Raw genomic sequence first — 26119 nt, 5'->3', positions numbered from 1 at the left:
ATATAAATGGAGTTACCTGCAATTCTTTTACTGTGGATCAAGAAAACATGTTTTAAGCAATAAATAATGAATTTTGAAATAATAAATTAAAATGTTATGGTGTGGTGGTTGCTGCTGGAATGTGATGGTATTTGTTCAGATCTCTGCAACAGATGCTCGAAGTGTGATCCATCCACTGCCCATTTGGAGAGGGTTTCTATTCCTGGAATTGAGCGCCTTTCGCTACAAACATAAAAAGCTACATTTTTGAGCAATAAATCTCCAGGAATTTATATGTTCATCTGCAAACTTCTTGTGCTGACTCGATTATGAAGGTCCTAGTGGCTCAGATGTTGCTCCGCTTGTGGTCCTTGTTATTATTAGCCTTTTCTAGAAATCCAGCCAGATTTCTTGGTCCTCCAGACCTCATATTGACCTCCATTCTTCTTTCTTAAAACATATAATCATTTTCCTGCTGTGTGAGCCTCATTTATTGTTCTTTCAGAATGGCCTTGAGTGAATTGATTTTTGATACATTTCTCTCCTGACCTTTCCTAATGGTCATTGTGAACAAGTCTTAGCTCCAAGTCTGAGCTAATTATGGTTAACTGTCATGGCCAAAAGTTATGAGAATGACGCAGTGTCAGTGACTGTGCCACTGACACTGCTTCAGTGTTTTTAGATCTTTTTGTCAGTTGATTCTGTGGGGTATTTAAATATTATTACAAGCATTTAAGTTTCAAAGGCTTTTATTGACAATTACATCAAGTTTATGCAAAGCAGTGTTGACCATTTTTTCCTCAAGACCTCTGCAATTCTCCTTGACATCCTGTCAATCAACTTCTGGGCCAAATCCTGACTGATGGCGACCCATTCTTTCATAATCAGTGCTTGGAGATTGTCAGAATTTGTGGGTTTTTGTTTGTCCACCCGCCTCTTGAGGATTGACCTCAAGTTCTCAGTTGGATTAAGGTCCGGGGAATTTCCTGGCCATCTTTCCTGGCCTTTCGATGTTTTGATCCCCGAAATATTTAGTTATCACTTAGTTATCACGCTCACCTTTTCTTCTCCAGACAATCTTTTTTCCAGATGCCCCAAACAATCGGAAAAGGGGCTTCATCAGAGAAGATGACGTTACCCCAATCCTCAGCAGGCCAATACCTGTACTTTTTGCCGAATATCAGTCTGTCCTTGATGTTTTTCTTGCAGTAGAAGTGGCTTCTTTGTTGCTGCCTTCCGTGCAGGTAACCAGAGGAAGAACAGTGATTTCAAGCATCACCCTCCTTTTAAAGTGTCCAGTCTTCTGTTCTAACTCAGACAGCATGATAGAATGATCTCCAACTTTGTGCTCCTCAACACTCTCACTTGTATTAACCAGAGGATCACTGAAATGATCTCAGCAGGTCCTTTTGTGGCAGGGCAGAAATCTCTCTTCATAACATTTGTGTCATTCTCAAAGCGTTTGGCCACGACTGTACAGTTCATATAGTTTTGTATTTTTTTTTGTATTTTTGAGTCTACAGTTGTTCAACCAAAGTGTAAAACCCAAACCTGGCATACAATCCTGCAAAGAAAGGAGTCATCTTTAAGTTCATTTTCTGTACTGATCTATGTTATTAACTTGGTGGTGCTCCCTTGTTGAGGAAGCCGAGCAGAATTGTTCTGCAGCCTGGTGACCGTTATCGCCACTTCAATCAGCAGCTCTGTCTTCTCCTGGGAGAGGATTACTCTCCTGAATATTTCACACACTTCTTGCTTCTGTCGGCCCTGTTCCCTCTTGTGGTGAACTTTCTCTCCCGCCTTTTGGTCTACGGCTCTGGCTGCCGAACATTTTCTTTCCGGAGGACTCCCATCCAGCTGAAGAGCTGTGACTTTGGACATGTTGAGGTTTAACTACCGATGCTGCTTAACCACCCTGTCTCTGTTCCTGATTGTCCGGCCAAGAGGTGTCCACAGTCTTGATAGGGATTCAGCTGCCTCTCTCCACCATTTGTTTGTACCATCTCTGAGGGAGTTTCATCTGGATGCGGCCAAGTGCTAATAACCCAGTGAACTGGATGGCGTGGGATTAGTCCCTGATAGCTGGACGCCTTGAGGGACCTTAGTGTTTTTGTGCTCATTACCATCACCATTACTGCATGATCCTGCTGCCTTGTTTACATATCAATGATGTCTTCATAACATCAAGATAGAATTAGAACGTTGCCCTGAAGTTAAATTCATATGAAATCATTTGTACATTGGTTACTTGTATGAATTACAATATATTTATTTGAGGTTTTGACATGGTAACATGTAATATTTTCAGAACCCCGGATGCAATGGATGCATTTGGAGAGGCCTAAACAGACCTAATTACTGCATAAAAATGGAGGAATGTTTAATGTAAATGGGGAATTATCAAATGGATTTCACACAAACTCTCAAACCAAAACTGAAAATTTGATTGAAAATAAAAAAGGGCACCCTGCACGCCCACCTCTAATTTCAATGGGACCTTTCATGGGGTTCGGTAACCAGGTAAGCCCCATCTGACGAAGGCAAAAGATCTTGCTCGTCTCGAGTGTGTTTGCGGAAGCTGATGACTCGACTTTGAAATGGTCCCACGTGCCATCTTCATTTCGAAGTGTCAGTAGCTCTGTCCTCGCCGAGGTCTCGCGCGTCCCTGATAGGTGAGATCTCAAGTCTCCCAGCATCACTTTTCTAATTCCGCTCCCCGGACGGTTAATACGGCCCTGCACTTCACTCGCATGTTCCGCCTCCAGCAAGCCATTCGCCATCCAGACGGGACGGATTTGTGTAAATGTTTCTCTGCTGGATTATGGTTGCAGGTGCGTCCAAATGCATTGTGGGTAGAGGAACACTTAGTTCGGTTATGAGCACTTGGTTTTTACGAGCAGCCGTACAGGCATCCCACTAAGCGTTATTAAGCGCCGCTGAAGAATGATGAGGGGGCGGCTCCTCAGCTCGTCTCTTAACTGGCTAAGGAACAAAGCCATTTGTTTCCGGTGACAGTGCTTTATTTGAAGAATCACTCTTTACGAGGGGCTGTACAAACGGGGAGATGTTAACTTTTTTTTTTTTTATCCTCGTTGTCTTGGTCTATTATTCCGAAGCCTGTTTTTCGAGAGGCGCAGTCATTACTAAAGCATTCAAAGCCTTGAGGGGGAATTCTGGTAAAAAGTTTTCACTTTTATTTGATGTGCCAAATGGAGAGATGGTAGCAGACGTGTGATTACACCTGCCGGGCGGCACGCTGAATCCCGGCTACTGGCCAGCACTACACAGCACGGGGATTCTGAATCGATGCTTCTGGTGCATCAGCGCGCCCACTCTTCCCCTTTATTGCTCATTGTGACTTTTCTATTTCTGTGGTAACTGTCCGAAATCCAACAAACACAAGTCAGACCAGATGCATCGCAGTTTCGGTGCCTGTGGAACGATCCTGTCACAGAATTTGTCTTTTGCGGGCCGACTTGTTTATCTGTCTGTCTGTGTGTCTGTCTGTCTTTGTTCTCCATCGCCTCCTTCCCTCTCACTCTCACTCACTCAACGTTGTCAGTCCCAGGAGGCCAGCTGACCTATTTCCAATCTGCTGGCATGTGCACACATGCTTATCAGATACCCCTCACACACACACACACACACACAGACTTCCTCTGATGCTTTTACTTCTACAGCGGCTGAACGCTGAGGCTGAAGGCTTGAGACCCACCTCAAGATGTCTTCAAAAATTCCCCACCGCAAAAGTTCCGAAATCCATCAATGAAATACGCTGAAAGTGACAGTGTTGGTGGCGGCCAGTGGTGATTGCCGAAGACGGATGCGGTGTTTGTGAGTGGGTAGCATGTGGTGTAGTGGAAATGCGCTATGAGTTAAGGCCCGGGGCTTTAGGGTCTGGAGCGCTGCAGCTGCTGCTCCTCAGCCAGAGTTCTCTAGACCCGTGATTAGGAACTGCAGATCTTCTTATGACCTGGTGCCAGTGGATCACCAAGCGATTTGAACTCTGCTGCTATTAGGGACAGGGTACCTGCCTGTAAAACCTTAATCCTTAATGGGGTCAGTGGATTGAACAGTAGAGACAGAGATCAAACCAGTTTTGTGACAGTGATGAGGGTGGCTGCACTGATGAGTCCTTTAATATTAAATGAAAGGTGGACGTAAAGATGAGGCGCCATGTGAGAAGGCAAACATGACGTGTTGGGGGTAAATGTTACTGCTCTCTGTTCTGCTGGTCCAACATCACAGCTGGAAAGAGAGCTTGCCAGGGAGGAGTGTGTGTTTGAGTAAGTGCTTGTCCTTGTTGAAGGGTGTGTGGACATGTTGACAGGCTTTTTTGTGTGTTAAGGAAGCGGCCCCCTAATCAGAAGGTTGCCGGTTCGATTCCCGAGCCACAGTGGTGCCGCTGAGGTGCCACTGCGTGAAGCACCGTCCCCACACACTGCTCCCCGGGTACACGTCATGGCTGCACACTGCTCACCAAGGGCGATGGTTAAATGCAGAGGACACATTTCGTTGTGTCACCGTGTGCTGTGCTGCAGTGTTTTACAATGACAATCACTTCACTTTTACTTTAGTACCATTTTGTAGGAATGTCTGTGCACTTTTTTTTGAAGATGATGTCCCTTAAAAAAATTATAAAACTCCAGAAGCACAAGTCATTTCCTGAAACATGCAATGCATCTTAAATCAAATGATTGTGAAAATGAAAGTGGAGTCAGGGCATTTTGTATGAACATAATGAGCAAATTACATAATTTCAGATGTATATCAGGCAGAATTAAAACCTGAGGAAATGGGAGATAAATGGATGGCTGTTTAATTGTTACCATGAAATGTGTCAAGGTACGAAGGAAGGAACAGGCACCAGCACACATATGAGCGTGAAAAGTGGGGTTTAAATAAACAAAAACGGCACTATGGCCGGAAACATATAGACAGGACATGAAGGTAAATCAAAACACAACATAACAGTGTTTTAGAACATTCAAGAACCGATGCAGACATAAGAAATACAAAGAGTCCTGACAACCTGGTCCTAATTGACTAGGGTGATCAGGACATTTACATTTACAGCATTTATCAGACGCCCTTATCCAGAGCGACTTACAATCAGTAGTTACAGGGACAGTCCCCCCCTAGAGCAACTTAGGGTTAAGTGTCTTGCTCAGGGACACAATGGTAGTAGGTGGGATTTGAACCTGGGTCTTCTGGTTCATAGGCGAGTGTGTTACCCACTAGGCTACTACCACTCTACCACACACCAGTCAACCTGCTTGAGTACAATGGGGCAGTGGTGGCCTAGCAGTTAAGGAAGCGGCACCGTAATCAGGTGGTTGCCAGTTCGAAGGTGCCACTGAGGTCCCCACACACTGCTCCCCGGGCACCTGTCATGGCTCACCAAGGATGATGGTTAAATGCAGAGGACACATTTCATTGTGTCACTGTGTGCTGTGCTGCAGTATTTCACAATGACAGTTGCTGCACTTTCAACCCCTGACGCCAAGGCACAGATGGACCAGGACTCTCAGTGCCCCATGCTGCGTCATGGATGGAGGCAGGCCTGGACACTGTGTTAGGAACAAACAATCAGTCCGCATCTCCTCATGCTCCCCCCAGGAGAGGCGGGACTCAGCTGTGTCGGAAACATCCCAAACAGCAAGGAGATGCTCCAGCCTCCAGGGTTGGAGCCCCTAACCCATACAGCGCACCGTCCCCTAACTTGGGTTAAGCACCCCCACCCCCTAAGCAGGAGCAGTGGAGGTTGGACCAGTGCGGCTACCCTCAGCCCCTCTGCAGATGGGTCGTGCCGTCTCGGCACCAGTCTCTCTCCTCATCACTGTCGTCAATGTCTGTCATCAAGCCTCCCAATACAGCACCCACGGGAGGTTCCTCTCCCTGGGACCTGGGACGTTGCGGGACTGCGGGGGTCGCCCACTCGATGCGACACGACCCACTCACACGGCACTCTGATAATCCGCAATTCACTCTCACTACGATTCGCCGATTATGTTTCCTTCTCATAAGAGTCTGTTGTTCTGTCACGGTACGAGGGAAGGAACACAACATGAGGGTGAAAAGAGGGCTTTTTAATAACCAAAAACGACATGATTGTCGTTAACATGGAAACTGGAATCATAACGGTGTTTCAAGAACCGACAGGCGCATGAGACTACAACTCAAATCTAAAGAGTCCTAATTGATGGATGATGAGGATTCACACACCGGTCAACCTGCTTCATCAGGCATGCTGAGGTGGGACACAATCTTCAACTGGTTTGTTATAGCCAGAGAATCAGAGGACTGTATGCTTCAGAATACTTTTTTGGTCCTGCTTCAACAGGGAATGTTGCTAAAGTTTCACTCCGGAGTTGCCAAAAATATTTACTGTATATGGGAAACTCGATCACATTATGGTACTAGAAATATGTCACATTGTTTAAATGAAATTAATCCCTAAATGAAAATGTCTCACTCTATTACATTCAAATATTTAATTTCTTTTAAACCTCCTGCCCACCATCAAATTAAAACTGGCAATAATAATAAAACATGTGACTGTCAGTACCTGGTCTGTGCCAGCTGTTCACCGGGGACAGTAATGTACATGGCTGAGATTAGACCACAACAGTGCTCCGATTCTATAACATTTTAATCCATATACATCGTTGTTATAATTTTATATAGCTGGAAGATTTCTTTTGTTCCCCAGGTAAGAAGTCTCACAATACGAACTGGAACAGAAAACAGAATTCAGCAGGGAAAATAACCCAGAGAATAAATCATTTCATTGTTAACCCCTGCAGTAGACTCTTGTCATAGGATGGTGGTTTTAAATTTTTTGCCAGGACAAGCTGAACAGAATGTCTAATGAGGAGGACAGGACATCTCCTCAGGCAATTTCCAGTGTTCCCCACAGTCTTCCTTCGGTGTGTTATTCTTTCTTGAGAATTTATTTTCCAGAAATTTATTTCAGCCACCCTGTGTCATGTGCTTTTGTCTTCTTCGTGTATACACATGCACAATCTATCTACCATGTATGTACTCTAATGCACACCTTATTAAAGCACAGTTATACTGGGTTGAATAACAGAACATTACAGAAATATCTCGACCGAAAAGTATTTCACCTTTCAGGAATGTCACAGATGTCAAAATAATTGTCTTGCAGCATCTAGATGGAATGTTGCGTAACACTTTCCACTTGCTTCATGGTAGAATAACACTTCATAGTCTGTTTGTGCTCTGCTTCTGTGGCTTGTTTGACCGAAAAAGTAGATGCCAAGGTCTTCATTTCAGAAGTGTGTCGGATATCGGCTTTGTGCTCCTTGCGGATGTCACATCTTGCAGAAGGCACTTAATGGTGAAAGACGGCGGATCCCCCGAAGTCCCCATTTGAGCCCTCACCATACTTCTCTCTCGCTCGTGGTGTATATATATAATTAAGGCCGATCCTGCTGAGACAGGCCAAGGTAATGATGGCATGTGCCCAAGGGATCTCATTTAGAGAGAGCCGGGACACAGACCATTGTGTTAAAGTTTGGTGGGGGCACGTGCCGGTATGAAGACCCTGTGTGAGAGTCCCCAGACTAAACAATGTAAAAACCAAAGTGTCTTCCTGAGAGATCCTCCAGGTGCTTTGGCAATAAACGTCAGAGAAGGAGAGAAACGGGTCGAGGGCCTGACTCATGACAAGGGGCTCATTCAGCAGCACCACTCGAGTCACTGCTCATGTATACAGGATTGAATGTCCATCATGCTCCTGTTGGGCAGTACCATTACAAGTGGAGCCGCACTCCTTTGATTAGGACTCATTAGTGCGCCCCTGCTCTGGAGCACTGGGCTAGCGGAAAATATGTGCGCAGCGCCGCAGTGGGGTTTCAGCGCAGACATTATGAATTTTCATCACTGGAACAAGCAAAAGTTTCCTTATTAAAAAAGAGCACATGCTCACGAGGCTCTGGTCTGCAATTGCCTGGGGTCGTGGCAGTGATGAAAGATGCGGTCTTCTGAGCAATGAGGAGATTACTGATTATAATTGGCCAACGCTTGGGCTCATGCAGCAAACAGACCAACAGCTTGAACAGAAGGGATGGTGAGCTTCCTCTGCGTGCCTATTCCTGTATCCGAATCATAATGAGAACCAAAGGTCCACGTGAAGGTAGCAGAACATCATGTTTGTAAAAGTGAGGAAGAATCTGGGCCACACCAGGAAAATGTATCACAAAGATACAAAAAAATTTTTCCATGTCCATATTGCAGAGATGGAAAATGCGTCAGTATGTGTGTGTGTGTTTGAGCAATCATTCATGTCAGGCTATGTCTATCAGATGCGGAATATTAATCTTTCAGCGGAATGCAAATTACCGGATTCTTTACAATTAACGTTAATACAAGAAGAGCGTGACCCCAGTCCAGCAGCTGAACGAGGGCTATAATTTCCCATGTGCCCCGGTGCGCTGCGTGTGTACAAATGAACTGAACTGTGCTTTAATAGTGTCCCACAGTGCCGTGAAGGAACTATGCCAGCATTGTTTACCTGGGAAGAGATGGCAGTTGATTGATATCTCGTCCACAGAGGCAGCGTGAGGGTGGATTGGCTGTGAGATGGCACTGATATGCACACAGGGACAGGCCAACACGTCCACTGTGATGACTGAATCAGGGTGACACCACTCACAAGAATGCTGACATGGGTGGTGTCCCTAAAAGAAATGATGTCACAAGGTTTAAGAAAAAGCTGCAGTTAGAACAGCCACCACCAGAAGGGTAGGAATGGTGACAGTCAGCCCAAGTGTCATATGTCATCTTTCATACCTGACATCAAGTGTCAGGTAATAATTTATCCGCCGAACCCAACTTAAATTTGGCTGGACCAAAACAAATCCAAATTAAGTTGAATAAAGTATGAATAAAGTTAAATACAGTTCTGTCAGCTGAGGGGTAGCACATGATGGAGGGATAAGGGCCCTAAAGAGACGTGCACAAAGATCATTGCATGGTAGAGGGTTCAAATGAACTTCAGTGACATACGGCTGACAACCTATACCTAGTGCCTCTGCCTCCTTTATGTTACCTATCGCAGGCACCAAAGCGTTCTGATTTCGGCTGCACTTCTCTGTCAGACCCTGCAAAACCTTTTACCTGCATCACATGTGTCATGCAAGTGGCTTTTTGCTTAAGGGGGCGCAATTTGGACTTTCTGCAGACTCACTGCCTCGAGCCAGTCAGAGGCAGCCGGTGTTGGCCAGTGTGTAGTAGAGTGATGTTTCAGGGCTCGGGTAAGATTGGTGACCCTGCTGCATTTAAGCCTCAGTCAATCTGGAGCAGATGGTTGGTGGTGCCTTGTGGGTGTATCCTTGCATATGCATATGAAGATTCCTTTTTTCATATGTTTACATGAACATAAATGGAAATGAACCCTGAGGTAATTCATCCTATATATTATATATTTGTGTAATATCTCTTGAATTCGAAGACACCTCAAGATGAGATACTGATCTTACCATCAAGGGAATAATGCGTAACACAACTGTTCTATTCATCCTGATTAGCAAACTTCTCTGTTATATTATGCAAAATTGTGTGTTTAATTTATAGCTGTCTGGTGGTAGTAGCCTAGTGGGTAACACTATGAACCAGAAGACCCAGGTTCAAATCCCACTTACTACCGTTGTGTCCCTGAGCAAGACACTTAACCCTAAGTGTCTCCAGGGGGGGGACTGTCCCTGTAACTACTGATTGTAAGTAGCTCTGGATAAGGGCGCCTGGTAAATGCTGTAAATGATGTAAATGTAAACACAAATTTGTTCATTGCTGCTATTCATTTCTAAAAATGAGTGTATTGTTTACTTCCTGTGTGGATAAGATCTATAGACTATTATGTGAAATTCATCCTGGCCCGAGACCATCGCTGATGGAGACCACAGAGAAGGAGACATTCAGATGACGAATGTTTTGCATGCGCACATTATTTTTCGAATGGAGACGCGTGACTGCCGAGGCGCACAAACACGGGAGTGTTGCCCAGTCCCATGGAGAGGTGCTTCTCATATGTCCCTGTGGGATTTAAGCTTGTTTAATGCCTCTGTCTCTGGAGGAGAAGATTCATTGCTTTAATAAGAGCTGAGTCTGGAGCCGAGAAAAGAGGAGGGCAATGGGGAGCGACAGAGTGAAAAAGAGGAGAACAGCATTGTGGGAAGGCTTTGCCTGACTTAGCCTTTCATGTATGGGGTTAGATCTTTCTTTACGGAAGTCTCCAGAGAGATGGGCTCTTTTCCTTTTTAGTTGTCTCATGTTTCTCCTCATATCTCCAGTGGACACTTTCTTTATCTGAAAAAATATCCCATAAAAGTAGGAAACAGAGAACAAAAAACTGGGTGCACTGTCATTTTTTCGGATTTCTTCTTTTGCAAAACACATCAAAATGCGTAATTATCCACACTTAATAAAGCACATTCGTTGTATTCTTTCCACTTGTTCGGAAAGAGATCATTTTTAGTGTTTTCGCTCACGCGAGAGTGGGGAGGGGGTGGGTGTTCATGTGATCCGCATACGCTTGGAGGGACATAAGCGTCGTCCTGCCAGCCGGGATGAGATTTCCAGCGCGGTCACGTTCCGCCATGCGGCCGCCGCGTACGCTGGCGTGTCTCTCTGCAGGGCATGCATGCTCACCTGACACGCAACGTTGCTGTATGGAACAGCTGCTCCTGTAGCACAAGCAGCCCACCGAGTACACACAGGAAGTCCCCAACGTCGCCTGCCATGGCACCAGAGCCACTTCCACCTCGGTTTTATATTTATTCCTTTTTAATCATTTATAAAGCTCCCTCGCAGCAGGACGTCCCAGTCAGCGGGTCAGAATAACTTCATTGTTGTTTCACATGTTCATTAATGAGTCGCTATGAAATCTTAAATGAGTTTTACCGAGCTATTTCTTGTAGTACAATTTAAAATGTAGCATGCTGTCATCAATGTCACTGTCACTAGTTCACCAATCAGTCTGATCAGCAAAAAGTGCTGATAATCGATCTGCATGTTTGGTAGGAGACATGGTCCCAAGATGACTTTATCAGGCACCGCATTTGCTGTATGCTGATGGCACCGTGAACAAGGGGAGTGTTTTAAACCATCCGGAATGAGAAAGTAGGGTGTGTGATAAATGTCAGTTGTCCGTGTGGACTTTAATCTGAGCAAAAATGTATAAAAGATCATTAATGCTCTGGGTGTCAGAAATAACTGCACACGAGTGAGAATGGCAGGGAGGGTAGATGGTTCCTCCTCTCCATGGTACAGATAACTAGCAAGGAGTGACTTTATTTCTGTAAATCCTAAAGACAGATTTGAGGCCATATTTCAATGATCTAACGCATGGTACAAGGTGGGAGTCATGTAATAAACCAGTATGGCCCTGTGTACAGTATGTGTGTAATAAATGTAACTTAAAGGGCAAAATAAAATTGTATATTTTAAATGTATATTTACTAGGGCTGTCAAAGTTAAAACATTAGACGCTCAAAACTATTTTGAATCACAGGAGTTGGTGGATTCCAAATTTTTGTCATCGCACAAGGTTCTGAAAAGTGGGGTGTGGCACATAAAGGAGGTTCATGTAAGTGAGCTCGAGAAGGAAATTAAAATGAAGGAATCACTAATTGCCTGCCTGTTTATATGTCACGATCCGGTCCGAAATGGGGGTTTCATTGTTGTCATGTGTAATGTTCCCTAATCGTTTTTACCTGTGTTAATTGTATAAAGCTGCCCTGTTCGTTTCTGTTCGCTGTCAGGTCTTTAACGTTATGTTCCGTGTTCACCAGTGTCTACGTCTCGGATGTCTCCCCTGTCCTGTGATTCACCATTAAACCCCTGTTCCGTGATGTCAGGTGAAAGCGTCCTTCATTCCTCGTCACTCCTCATCCTCCTCTCCGTTCACCCGCCGCGTCATGCCCGCATGGACGTGACATTATATATGATCAATATGATCAAAACGGCCCTAAGAGTGTAAAAGTGGACCATCTCTGCCGGCTTCTGGATCTGAACCTCTATAAAATCCTGGAGAATCGTCCCTTCCGTGTCACCTTAAACTGAACTGAACTCCTGGTCACCTTGAACTGAACACCTGAACTGCTGGGAGGTCTCAGCAGTAAATTCATCAATAAATGAAGCCACACAAAAGCCAGCAGTTGACCCGCATCAGAGCACGAAACGAAGCGGCAAGTTCATAAATATTCGCGGACTCCCTGGGTGCCACAGCATGCTGCTGGACGAGGCGGAAAGGAACACTGAATACTGGCGCTCCGTGCTGGTGTGCCTTTTAAATGGCAGGGTGCACTGCGCTTGCATTCGCGTGGTTAAAACAGAGCCTGCTGGCCATTTGAAATGCTGGAATGCTGAAAAACAGCTCGCTATTCCATAACAGGCATCTTGTGGCAATCGTTATGAATCCTTTGTCAGGACTTTTCATCCAATTCTATGAAACGTGGTTGCATAATATTTCAAACTACAGGCCTCCCCCATCAACAGCCACCACCTCTGCCTCGGTCCAGCCGCGGCCCATCCCCGTATCTATGGGATTAGGGATTAGGGCCAGATGAAGGATTACACAGCTGCAGCAGGGCGCGGCAGTCCCGCCACTGCGCCTCATGCTGCTGACGTTTGTCATCTGGGCTACCGCTAACACACTGTCACTGCGAACGCTTTAGAACCGCGAGTTGATGCTAATTCAGATCAACAATCCTGTGTTCTTCAACTGGCGTGTCTAAATCAAGAGGATGTCTTCTGCTACAGCGCATCATGCTGACAGGGTCGTATGTTTTCTGCATTAGCATCATGATTGTGTGCGTTTAATGAGGGCAACGAGCATTAAAGTACAATAATGTGATGTGGATTCATGTACAAGATTCGTTTTTTCAGGCCTGACTTACTGGGAGGTTCTGTTTGCTTCTTGCTGTCTGCGTCTGATAGGCGGATGCCGTCATGCCATTTGGGTGCCTTGCCCTGCGAGATGGGCGTTCCTACAGCAGCCCCACGGACATCACCGACAAATACGAGATTGGCCAGGTCCTTAAAGCGTAAGTCTGCGAACCCTCCAGTTTCTGACATGTTAGTGCAACAACAGGTGGCAAAAAAGAACAGGGTAAGAACACATGGCTATATACATACATAAATACATATACACACATATACACACATATACACACCCACACACACACACACACACACACACACACATATATATATATATATATATATATACACACACACACACACACACACACACACACACACACACATATATATATATATATATATATACACACACACACACACACATGTTGAGCAATCATATATATATATATATATAGAGAGAGAGAGATATATATACTCTTTTTATACTCTATATATATATATATATATAGAGTATAAAAACTGCTTTGAACCATGTAGATATGAAGCTTGATATGAAGGAACATTCAAGGCAGTCCTATTCAGAGAAGTGCATAATGATTGAAAATTTATTGTAGAGTCGTGTCTTGAACTTGATATGTTTAATTTCACCACAAGGACTTCTCTTTCAGTCATTTCTGAAGGATTTTCAGTCTTGCAAACTCAAATAACGTAAAAAAAACAACAACAGTTTGTTGTGAAATCATTCCTTCTTCATCTGCAGTAAGGAGTTCTGCGAGCTCTGCCTGGCCAAAGAACGGCAGACGGACAAGGTCTACGTGTGCAAAAAATTCCTCAAGAAAGATGGCAAGAAAGTGCGGAAGGCTGCCAAGAATGAAATCATGATCCTGAAATTGTACGTGGTGATTCATAATATCAACAGGACATCAACAGGCTACTGTGTGTGAGAGCATAGTGTAGTTAAAGCCTGTATGGTGTGTGTTTTATATGTAGCCATTTATTTATATCTTTGTGGGGGCCAAGTGCTCCCATAAAGACAGGAAAACTATTAATATCAGTAAAAAGAAAAAATGTTTTTCATGGTCACGTGGGCTGTGAGTTGATTATATACCTTATTTTACTCCAGGGTCAACCATCCAAACATTCTCCAGCTGATCGATGCTTTTGAGACCAGGAAAGAGTTCTACATAATCCAGGAGCTGTGAGTCTGCTTCCTGCACCACAGTAGCATACGTATAAGACACTGCAAAAATATTATATCTTAACAACACATAGTTCGGGATGTGTCCACTTTCAGTTCTCAATTTATTTTCTTATATCATCTCCACTCAATCATCCATTAAAACAGAACGAGAATAACTACAATTTTATGAAATACAAATATTAGACAGATTAGGTTTTGCATGAGTTAATAAATGATATATAATATAATGAGGTACACGATTGAGAAATGATGTGTTACAGTAAATACACCAGTCGCTCCCTTAACCAGGGACCGAGGAAATCATTACCTTTCAATGTGCCTGATGGCTGCCTGCTTGTCTTGTTATTACTCTCCTCTGTTGTCATTAAACTGAGATTACAGGGAGGGCGATAATTCCCCATGGTTTTGATTTATGTGTATTGAGCTCATGTTATTGCGTCATATGGAAGAATAAAACAACCAGAAGTGTCTCATTAAAGGCTAGCAGTTAGATGGTGCGAGAGAGGGGGAGAGATGGGAGGTTGGGGAGAATATATTGTATTGTGTGTATTCTTCCCATAGAAATGTGAATGAATGGAAAAAAAACTCCAATAATAGATGGTCTCTCATAAATAGTCTGGTAGCGTGTGCTCTTCTGTTAAAATACAGCAAGTGTGCTTATGAACAGTACTACCAAACAGAACAATACAATCTGTAAGCAGAGATGGTGCCACACCACTGTGGAGGATGAACAGGGTGAAACAGCATTTACACTTTGTGTGAAATAAACTGGGATCTGTTAAAACCACCAGTCTCCAGTTACCCCCTGGTGCCTCCTGGTACCTTGTAAATGAACACCTGCACCCAGGTTGGAAGTATTCTGGTACGAGACAGAAATAATACATGTGCGTGTGTCTGTGTTACAGTGCCACAGGTGGGGATGTGTTTGACTGGATCCTGGATCAGGGTAATTACACCGAGCGGGACGCTTCCAATGTGATCCGCCAGGTCCTGGAGGCCGTGGCGTACCTTCACTCCCTCAACATCGTGCACAGGAATTTAAAGGTGACCCGCTCACCTGCCGTACCGCGTTGGATTTTTTTTTTTTTTTTTAGAGACGGCTACCTTTTAACACCGTGTATTGCAGCTAATGAGGTGATATATCATGCGTCATTCGAATTGATTGGATGCGGAGTGTGTGAGGAGGATGCAGCGGAGATGGCTGTGCGTGTCTTTGATTAGGTCTCTTGTGTGCTCGTGTGTACATGTGGAGGAGATTCAAAGTGCCTTTACTTCAGACGCAGGGCAGTATCATTAAAGCGATGAGGATTATCGGCCAAATGTTTTATCCTCTTTGTCTCATAAAAGTGTGATGTTGCTTTTGCACCCTTGTGCCTGGTGTTAATGTGCAAACACACATTACAAAAATGGACTTATTCATCTTCTCTAATCACTGAAGCCATTACTGATTGGTGGAGACATATTAGTTTCTGGTGCCCTCTAGTGTACAAAGCTGTGTGTGTGTGTGTGTGTGTGTGTGTGTGTGTGTGTGTGTGTGTGTGTGTGTGTGTGTGGAGATTTTATATGCCATCATTTTGCATTATTAAATATTGAGAGCACAGGGCTTCATTGTTCTAATTAACAAACTGGAGTGCAGCATCTCTCCAGCAGATTGTTTAACTGAAATTATTTTTCCAAGGGTCGAGTCAAGCCTTTGGCAAGATTGCATCTTATGAAAACGTAGCAGCATGATCAAGCTGTCGTTGATTTTTCCGCAGTGCTGGTTTAGGGACAGGAAGTATGAAAAGAAATGGCATGTTTCCATACCGTCCCTAAAGAACATATGATGCTTCCGTTGCTCTTTCACACTTCCTCAACAGGAGGCCTTCAAATAGGCTCTAGTCAGCAATCTACACCTCACTTTGCCGATGTCGTCTTGGCCAGCACTTGTTAATGTGCTCTAGTTTACTATAGAACCCTTTTCCTAGATTATGGAGGGAATTTACTTAGGTAAATTCATGAATATGTTGTTCATTCTTGGAACTTGCTAGCCATATTGTACCCTCCCTATATGTGAACAACACCCTTTTTTGTAGTGTGAAGTGAGTAAACGTCATCCTTTCTGATGTAGGAATGGAATTTTGATGCCACTGCTTAGGGATCAACCCTGCGAACGGCACAATCCGTACAGTAAACAGAGTTTATTTTTCACTCAAATGTGCAGCATTTGAATTTTGAAACAAAAGAGTGTCTCATATGAAATGATTTCTCAGTGTGAACTACCTGGAAAGGATCTGACAGAGGCAGAAAAGACTTCAGAGCCAGAGTGCAACACTGGTGTCAATCAACCTGATTTTACACTGGCACAAGGTGCCCAGCATGAATAAGATACGACTCCCATACAGTCATGAGGAAAATAAGACTCCTTTATGTGGTCATCACTAGTTGATACAGAGTAATATAAATCATAATCCATAATATGACTATTGAGATTTCAAGATTGTATGTCAGCTACATGATAATCATGCACATTGCATAAATAAATGTTGAAGCATGTTTTTTTTTCCTTCACTTTCAGTCCTGGCTCTTAAAGCATAAACAATAATCTTTAGGTCAAACTCAAAATGCAAATTGCTTCTGAAATAATAATTTACTGATCTAAACGTAAACGTTTGAAAGTTTGAATGCTGACATTTTCTTGACTAAAAGTTGCATAATCATGGTAAAAGGAGAATAATGTCCCCTCTTCATGGGATGAGAATTACTGCAGCTTTGGTAATTTGAGAGTTAATACATCACAATGCACATCAGGAAATGTACATGTATTTTTTGGGAAACAATCAGGAATTATTTTGTTTGTATTTGGCCAAATGGCTCTGAGAGCAGCAAACGCTGCCCCACGGTTCCTGTCAAAACATTTGTGTTCTCTCCTTTTTCCCTTTTCATTAGCTGGAGAACCTGATGTATTACACAGAGAACAACCACAACAAAGTGGTGCTGCGAGATTTCTACCTTTCCAAGTTCGAGAATGGCTCCATCACTGAGCCCTGTGGGACGCCGGAGTACCTTGGTAGTCTGAACTATGTCTACAGTGGCAATTTGCTCATTAGTATAAACATCCTATTTCTGATCTAGTGCTTGTGAATGTTTGCAGCTCCTGAAGTGGTGGCTCGGCACCGATACGGAAGACCAGTTGACTGTTGGGCTGTGGGGGTCATCATGTACATACTGTGAGTCTAATTAGAGACATTCCGTTTTATCCAGGGACGCTGCAACACATGATATTGGATAATATGTACAGTCGTTTTGAGAATGACAGATATTCTGGTTGTCAAAAAGTTTGCTACTTCTGTTTTTATTATGGCAATTTGCATAAACTCCAGAATGTTAGGAAGAGCGATCAGATGAATTGCAAAGTCCCTCTTTGCCATGAAAATGAATGAAAAAAACTAGTTCCACTGCATTTCAGCCCTGCCACAAAAGGACCTGCTGAGATCATTTCAGTGATCCTCTCATTCATACAAATGAGAGTGTTGAGGAGCACAAGGCTGGAGATCATTCTGTCATGCTGACTGAGTTAGAATAGCAGACTGGATGCTTTAAAAGGAGGGTGATGCTTGAAATCATTGTTCTTCCTCTCTTAACCATGGTTACCTGCAAGGAAACACATGCAGTCATCATTGCGTTGCAAAAAAAGGGCTTCACAGGCAAGGATATTGCTGCTCTTTTGATTTATCATCAAAAAACTTCAAGGAGAGAAGTTCAAGTATTGTAAAGTTCAAGTGTTGCTTCAGGGATCCCAAGAAAGTCCAGCAAGCACCAGGACCGTCTATTAAAGATGATTCAGCTGCAGGATCGAGGTGCCACCAGTGCAGAGCTTGCTCAGGAATGGCAGCCAGCAGGTGTGAGGGAATGTGCATGCACAGTGAGGTGAAGACTTTTGGAGGACGGCCTGGTGTCAAGAAGGTCAGCAAAGAAGCCCCTTCTTTCCATGAAAAACATCAAGGACAGATATTCTGCAAAAAGTACAGGGATTGGACTGCTGAGGACTGGGGTAAAGTCATTTTCTCTGATGAAGCCCCTTTTCCGATTGTTCGGGGCATCTGGAAAAATGATTGTCTGTAGAAGAAAAGGTGAGCGCCACCATCAGTCCTGTCTCGTACCAACAGCATCCTGAGACCATTCATGTGTGTGGCTGCTTCTCACCCAAGGGAGTGGTCTTACTCACAATTTTAACCAAAACGTCCTCCAACTACAACCATCCAAGAACATTTTGGGGAAGAACAATGCCTTTTCCAGCATGATGGAGCACCATGCCATGAGGCCAAAGTGAGAACTAAATGGCTCAGGGAACAAAACATTTTGAGTCCATGGCCAGATAACTCCCCGGATCTTAATCCAACTGAGAACTAGTGGTCAATCCTCAAGAGGCGGGTAGGCAAACAAAAACCCACTAATTCTGACAAGCTCCAAGCACTGATTATGAAGGATTTGGCCCAGAGGTTGACTGACAGCCTACCAGGGCGAATTGCAGAGGTCTTGAAAGGCCAACACTGCAAATATTGACTCTTTGCATAAACTTGATGTAAATATCAATAAAAGTCTTTGAAACTTATAAAATTGATATTTCAACACACCACAGAAACAACTAGAAAAAGATCTAAAAACTCTGAAGCAGCAGGATTTGTGTCATTCTCAAATCTTTTGGTCATGACTGTACAGTGTATATAACAAAATGTATAAACCTCAGGTTTTTGCCAGTTATATTTTTTTATTAAAAAATGTGACCACATTAAATCATGAAAAAAAACTTTCCCACATTCCCACCATTTGACCTATAACCTGTGCAATTAATAAAAAATAACTGTATGCACCCTTAAATGAAGAACATACCCAAATAGTTCAGCTGTCCTTGTATGATTCAGTGGCCTGCTCCACCAAAATCCATTCAACATGGAACAATGAAGACAGTCATCAAAAAGTAATAGTGCACACTTATGCAAAGAGCTTATTCTGCATGTTTTGCCTTCTGTATATTTTATTGCTGCACTGTGGTCTCTGTGACCTCGGCCCACCAAAGTAATTCCGGGGCTCTGGCTTTGTGTGTGTGGGTTTTGTGTGCCCTTCACGTGTTGATGCTGGTTTCCTCTGGGTTGTTCTGTTACTACACACTATCAAAAGACTTGCAGCTCTAAATTGTCCATAGGTGTGCATGTATGGTGCATATGTGCATCCTGTGGTTGTCTGGACTGCCCAGCGCCCTCTGTCCTGGAATGGGCTCCAGTAGCTGTGTCCCTGATATGGAATAAGCGTATATGGAAAATGAGACTGGGATTGGTTTGTTTTTCAGTTGAATTGTACAGGTTATTGGTCACTTTAATATTTTAATGCTTATTTATTGTGGTCTTATTTTATTACATCACTGACTTATTACTATTATTATATACTTTCATGTGCCAATATTCACAGCAGAACATAGATAAGATAACAGATGGCAGAATTAAGCTAATTGATATTGTACCTGTAACATGAGTATCTATAAAAGAGATGTCTTCAAGATGCAGATGCAAGATGCAAGATGCAGATGGGGCAGTGGTGGCCTAGCGGTTAAGGAAGCGGCCCCGTAATCAGAAGGTTGCCGGTTCGAATCCCGATCCGCCAAGGTGCCACTGAGGTGCCACTGAGCAAAGCACCGTCCCCACACACTGCCTGTCATGGCTGCCCACTGCTCACTCAGGGTGATGGGTTAAATGCAGAGGACAAATTTCACTGTGTGCACCATGTGCTGTGCTGCTGTGTATCACATGTGACAATCACTTCACAGAGAAGATGGCCAGAGGCTCTCCAACCTGTGAATGAGTGTAAAAAGATAGCGGAATACTTTGAAAACTATGTTCCTCAACATCAAATTGCAAATACGTCCATCATCTACAGTGCATGACATTAAATGTTTTAGAGCAACTGGAGATATATCTGTGTCTAAGACCTTTTCTGGATGCCTGTGGTCTTTTGGCCCTCAGACGATGCTGCATCACTCATTGGCATTATGGTGTCAATGACATTACTAAATGGCCGGTGCATGTCCAAAAGACCACAGGCATCCAGTAAAGGTCTAAATGAGGCAGTAGTTGACCTACCTGTAATTGGGAGGTTGCCGGTTTGAATCCCAAACTGCCCAGGTGCCACTGAGGTGCCACTGAGCAAAGCACTGTCCCCACACACTGCTCCCCGGGCACCTTTCATGGCTGCCCACTGCTCACCAAGGTTAAATGCAGAGGACGCATTTTGTTGTGTCACCATGTGCTGTGCTGCAGTGTTTCACAATGACACTTTCACTTTAAGTGGCTTTAGGAATACTTCCACAGTCTTTAAACACAATCCACCGTGCAATCTGCATTTAAAGCAATGTCATGCAAAAAGGAAGCCAGTTTTGAACATGTTCCAGAAAACCCTTTGTTTCTTTGTTTGAAATGGACTGTTTCAATGTTGGAAAGTGTTCCATGGTGAGACGAGTCCAGACTTGACATTCTTGTTGGCTATCATGGTTGCCATGTGCTATGGACAAAAGAGGAGAAAGGACCTTCCGCCAAGTTACCAGTTAAAAAATCAGCATAAGTGAAAGTGAAGTGATTGTGAAATTGTGAAACACTGCAGCACAGCACACGGTGACACAACAAAACGTGTCCTCTGCATTTAACCATCACCCTTAGTCAAGAGTAGGCAGCCATGAAAGGGAGCAGTGTGTGGGGACTGTACGTTGCTCAAGGGGACCTCAGTGGCACCTTGGCAATTTGGTATTTTAACCAGCATGTCTCCATCTCCTTACCCAATAGGCCACCACTGCCCCAAGTGCATACAGTACAGGCAGCTTGCAAGTTTTGGAAGGAAGTATGAATGTATGAAAGTATGAAAGGTATCTAAAGGTTTTAGAACAACATTTGCACCCCTCCAGACGACGTCTATTTCAGGGAAGACCTTGTTTATTTCAGCAGGTCAATGCAAAAGCACATACTGCAGCTATTATAACAGCATGGCTTTGTCAGAGAAGAGTCTGGGTGCTGAATTGGCCTGCCTGCAGTCAAGATATATAGAGAACATTTGGCACATCATTAAACAAAAAATGCATCAAAGACAACCACAAACTCTACAGCAGCTGGAAACCTTTACCAGGCAAGAACGGGACTAAATTCCATCACCAAAGCTCCAGAAACTTATAACCTCAGTGGCAGATATCTTCAAACTATTTTGAATAGAAGGGGAGATCCTACACCATGGCAACTATCACTAAAGCAAGCATCAAATTTGAAATGAGCTCTGTGAATAAAATTTATTTGTTATGGTCTGTTTTCTGTTGTGTGCAACATATTGGCACATGCGATTTAAAAGTCTTTTAGTGTGCATTTTACTCTAATTTAAAAGGCGTGTCTTAAAACAAAACGGAGTGCACTTAAATATAAATATATATGTAAAAAATATAACTATATAAAAGAGAGAGTAGACGTATCTGGAAAGAATTCAGTTTGTCTCCTGTAAAAAGTCTCTGTTGTATGCACTCATGTTATGAAGAAATTATATGAATTAATTGCTTATCTGTATATGTGTGTGTATGTAATAGAATACATTATTGCCAGAAGGCAGATGTGGTGGCAAAACGTGTCTGCAGGCTTGCACTGCCAAAATAACCTGTGTCTTTTCAAAATATGTCGTTTCTATGGTGACATGTAAATGTTGAATATGTGTTTGTGATTCCTTTTTTTAACCAACTTCTTATCTGTTTTACAAGGTTATCTGGAAATCCCCCTTTCTATGATGAGACTGAGGAGGAAAACACAGACTTGCACAACCGGATCATATTCTGCCGGATTGTTGCAGGAGAGTTTGAGTTTGACTCGCCATACTGGGATGACATTTCACCTGCAGGTACAGCTGGTGGCCACAGGAGGGCCCATTATGCTCGAAATAAATGCTCACAGCATGTTGACCGCATGGACATTACTTTTTTTATGTTTTACGAGTAAAAAAGACCTCAGAAAGTTGATTCATATTTATGGACTTGTTGAAATTTAAACATGTTTGTCTACAGGCCCTGTGGGTAAAGCGGTTTCAGTTTTCCTAATCCAGACTTTCTCCAATTGTCTAATTCTCAGCGAAAGAATTGGTATGCAGGTTGATGGAAGTTGACCCAATGCTGAGGATCACGGCCCAAGATGCATTGTGGCATGAATGGTACACTCATACTGCACACATGCACAAACACACACACACATGCACATGGTAAGTTTGAACTTTTCCGTGTCTTGAAGGATTGCTGGAAATGGTGCATCAGAGAAAAACCTGAAGGAAGGAGTGTGCGCTCAGTTTGAGAAAAACTTTGCCAAGGCCAAGTGGAGGGTAAGGGCACTTCCATCCTCCTTACGTCAACTGTCTTTTCACTTCTTCACGGAACCCCGTTGTGTCATGGAACACTTAGCAGAAAATAGTCATGGTAGAACTGAAAGTGATGGTTCTCCACGTGTATGTTGCACTGGATGAATAAAGTATGTTGATGTTTGTGATGAGGATGAAGATGATGATGCTCTCCTTTCCCTCTTGCATGTATCACGCAGGAATTGAAGGTACAGTGGTTCTCTGTGGGGCAGTACGGAGACAAGCGCTCTTTTCATTACAGGGAGAAAAAAAAAAGCCAGAAAAACAATTGTGACTTGTGAACCAGACTCGCTCCTGCCCTGAGTGTGGAAACGAGTTTATGAATGCGGCCTTCACCGGCTCTTTTATAGCTGCTAGCACACTGAGGACATCTGGTGACCAAGTCCGATTGTTGGAAAGAGCGCGGCCTTGTTCAGGTCTCCTGCGGTCCACACAAAAGCCCACCGCTAAACAACCAGTCACTGCCCCAGCCGGTCACATCCAGCCGCTAATCATGCGCAGCCTGTAGGAGCTGCTTCATCCACGCCGTCCTCTCTACCCTTTCCGTCCGAGCCGTACCTCTTGACTCTAACTCTTCGACACGGGTCAAAATACTAACATAGATCAATGTCCTCAACCCACCGGAAACATATCCTTCTCATGCCCATGGTTCTTCTCAGTGTAATGGTTTATGGGATATTTAGACATGTTCATGTACTACGAACCCATGCAGGTTGGCTCCATCATCAGACCATTACTTTAAGCAGATGTCATTGTTTGGAATGAAACAAGTTGATTTAATGATGGTGGTAGTAATGATTTTGATAATAATTAGCATAATTCACATTCAACATCTGACATTGAGCTTTTGGAAGGAAATAGACATCTGCAGGACAAGATCAGATTTTAACTTCTGGCCTCCTCTTCCATTCCCTCCACCTTGTCTTCTACAGAAAGCGATCCGTGTCACCACTTTCATGCAGCGCCTCCGGAACACGGACTTGGGAGCCGCCGAAGGGGCTGAAGAGGACCAAGCGGAGGGCGGTGGAGGAGATGACGTCAGAGGCGAGGGCAGACAGGTAGATTTAGGGGGGGTGCCTGTTATGAGCATGTCTCATGAAGTTACGATGGAAAACAGGCCCTTAGACAACCAGAACTTAGTCACGAAGAAAACAGAGGTCGAGGACCAGAGCGTAGGGAAAACGCCCTTTAGCCCCACAGCGGGCGTGTCTCCAAGTGCAACAACAGAGCCCCTCGGCCAAAAGGTTCCTCCTTCTGAAACGCCGAAGGAGGAGCCAAACAAAGAGCCCAAGAAAGGAGTTGATGAGGCCAGTTGTAGAACGACCACTGTAGGACAGGAGAAACCTGCTGCCGGGGTCGAGCAGACACCCACAGAGTCCATCATGGACGCAGGGAGTCATGTGGCCAAAGTGGCAAAGTCTGATCCAGAGGTGCCGCAGTCAAGCAACGGAGAAAAGAAGCCCTCGTCTACCGCAGAGACCACGAATCGGCGTAAGATTGCAGCAAACCTTTCTCAGTCTCTAGACCAGGGTCCAGGTGGCGGGAGTGCGGCCAGGTCAAAAGCGCCCCCTGTTGAGAGAACGCAGCCGCTGCAGCAGGAGGACCAGGGTGAGGCAGGGAAAACCTTCCCGAGTAGCTGGTGCCAGACCCAGCTCCCAGAGGCCGTGGCAGAGAAGCCGGTGCTGGGAGAGGTGAGCCCTCGGGCCAGGGAGGCGGAGGCAGGGATAGCTGAAAGATCCGCGCTGCAGGGGAAACAGTCCCAAGGTCCTTACAAGGGCATGAGCTCCCCGAGTCTCGGTCGGAACAAAACAGCGTTTGTCCAGGAGCAGAGGGAGTCCAGCGGTGCTTCGGGCTTTGCCAGTCCATTCACAGCCCCTTACGGTGCTGGTGGTGGAGTCGTGTATAGTGGTCTGGAGCATAGCACTGACTGGCAAATGGACAGCGTGATTGAACAGATAGAGAAGCAAATGGCAGCGGTTTTGGAGAAGATAGAAGGCGACATGCCATCCCTGCTGGAGCAGATCAGTGACCGACCCGAAACCCTCCAGAGAGCAAAGAGCGCCCATTCCTCACCTTCGAGCTGTCCCCGATCCTACCATCACTCCACCCCACCACCTCTCCCCACCACCCCTCGTCCACCCCTGCCCACCTTGCCCCACCTGACCATCCCCCCGCCATCGTACCCTCCGCCCTCTCCGCCCACCCACGTCCAGGCACACGCCCATCCAGTCTCAGAGCACGCTGACAAAGACGGACAGAGGGGTCCTGCTCAGTCACCGCGGGGAGGGGCAGGTTTGTCAGGGAAGGGCTTATGAAGCTTTATATTATTTACTGTTGGAACCTGAGGCTACATTTATATATTTTTGGCCAGTTTGGGCTGCGCCATGCTGTTATGAAGTTGTTTTGGCACGTGAGACACAATAGTGGGTTTAGGGGCTTTGAGGACTGTTGCAGTAGCCTGAATAGACAAAACCCTTTGAGTGTCCTCACAATAAACTCACCGGCCAGACGTCAAAAAACCCTGATTAGGATATTTTATTCTCAGGGATTCAGGTCTCTTGCTCTTCTGTAATGAACCCCTGCCAGAACATAATGACAAACAATGTGAGATATGAATTGTATAATTTCCTTTGATTTCTCCATCAAAAAAATGACTCCTCAGAACAACTTTGGTCACCACTATTCTGCTGATGTTTTAATCCCTGTGTGTTATAATCCCTTTTGTGTCTTATTTCTGTTATTGGACTTTTAGTGTTATCTTTGCCAGTTGTTTCTATTTCTGCTCTGAACACTGAACACTGAATCTGAGTTGCAGCAAATATTTCTAACATTAGTTATATCATTTGCAGTTCCTGTGTATTTTAGGCAAATGTCCTTGACCCTGCAATATTGCCTGTGAAAAAGAGACAGAATTATAGCACAATAACATCCTCTGTACTCAATATATTTCATGAAGACGTGTAATATAGCACCTACTTTAAATACTGTAAATATCTGTCTGTAATTAATAAATGTTTTCTTATATATCTGTGTACTAATGTGATTTTCGTACATACCTAATAACTATTTTTGCATGTCACTAATTTGTAGTGTAAAATACTTTCATTGTGGTGTTTTTCTGGCCCATTAGAGGAAGTAAATACTGTGAATTTCAACAATGTCCATACATTTCTGTCATTTCATTCAAATGAATTGAAACTCTGCATAAATGTATAAGGATATGATTCTAGATCATCAATGAAACCTTTATCCTAATTTCTGTAAAAGTATCTGTACAAGTGTTAGTCCACATTTTGCGCTTCTTTGTTTTCAGTAACATGTGAAAGTGATCTAACACAATTTTTGCACTTTGTCTGCTAATCTTTCAATAAAATTTCGAAATTGCCATTGGGCTGCTTCCGTTGGTTTTATTTAAAAAATCCATTACACGCCTTTATTTCAGCACATTGAATTTGACCTAGTTTCTAACAACTTAGTTATTGACTTGACTTATTGACATAAATGTAAATATATATGGTAAAATCATTAGCAGTTCCAAATATTAATAATATTAACATATTGTGCACTGTATGTTACCTTCGTTTTATCCTTATCTGATTGTGCTTCTGGTTGCTACTTCTGTAA

The 26119-nt window shown here is 43.9% G+C and overlaps 1 protein-coding gene across 4 annotated transcripts in view; it reads left to right on the top strand.

Annotated features, from left to right (window-relative positions):
- The window catches only part of camkvl (CaM kinase-like vesicle-associated, like), a 35130-nt gene extending 9611 nt beyond the window's left edge, over positions 1-25519 (top strand). The window contains exons 1-12 of one of the 4 annotated variants that reach the window (XM_028994897.1): positions 12598-12782; positions 12943-13049; positions 13649-13780; positions 14012-14086; positions 14995-15133; positions 17018-17138; positions 17223-17298; positions 21852-21988; positions 22216-22294; positions 22372-22459; positions 22675-22683; positions 23428-25519. In XM_028994897.1, coding sequence (XP_028850730.1) covers positions 12750-12782; positions 12943-13049; positions 13649-13780; positions 14012-14086; positions 14995-15133; positions 17018-17138; positions 17223-17298; positions 21852-21988; positions 22216-22294; positions 22372-22459; positions 22675-22683; positions 23428-24810 — 2379 coding nt within the window. In that variant the 5' untranslated portion in view covers positions 12598-12749 and the 3' untranslated portion in view covers positions 24811-25519. Of the gene's footprint in view, positions 1-12597; positions 12816-12942; positions 13050-13648; positions 13781-14011; positions 14087-14994; positions 15134-17017; positions 17139-17222; positions 17299-21851; positions 21989-22215; positions 22295-22371; positions 22460-22674; positions 22684-23427 lie in introns of those variants that run through there. The other 3 variants (XM_028994900.1, XM_028994899.1, XM_028994898.1) reach the window with 3 other exon arrangements.
- Positions 25520-26119: the final 600 nt, after the last annotated feature.

Source organism: Denticeps clupeoides, chromosome 10, assembly GCF_900700375.1.
Source record: "Denticeps clupeoides chromosome 10, fDenClu1.1, whole genome shotgun sequence".
NCBI classification, from domain to species: domain Eukaryota; kingdom Metazoa; phylum Chordata; class Actinopteri; order Clupeiformes; family Denticipitidae; genus Denticeps; species Denticeps clupeoides.
This window is presented reverse-complemented; position numbering and strand designations above follow the sequence as displayed.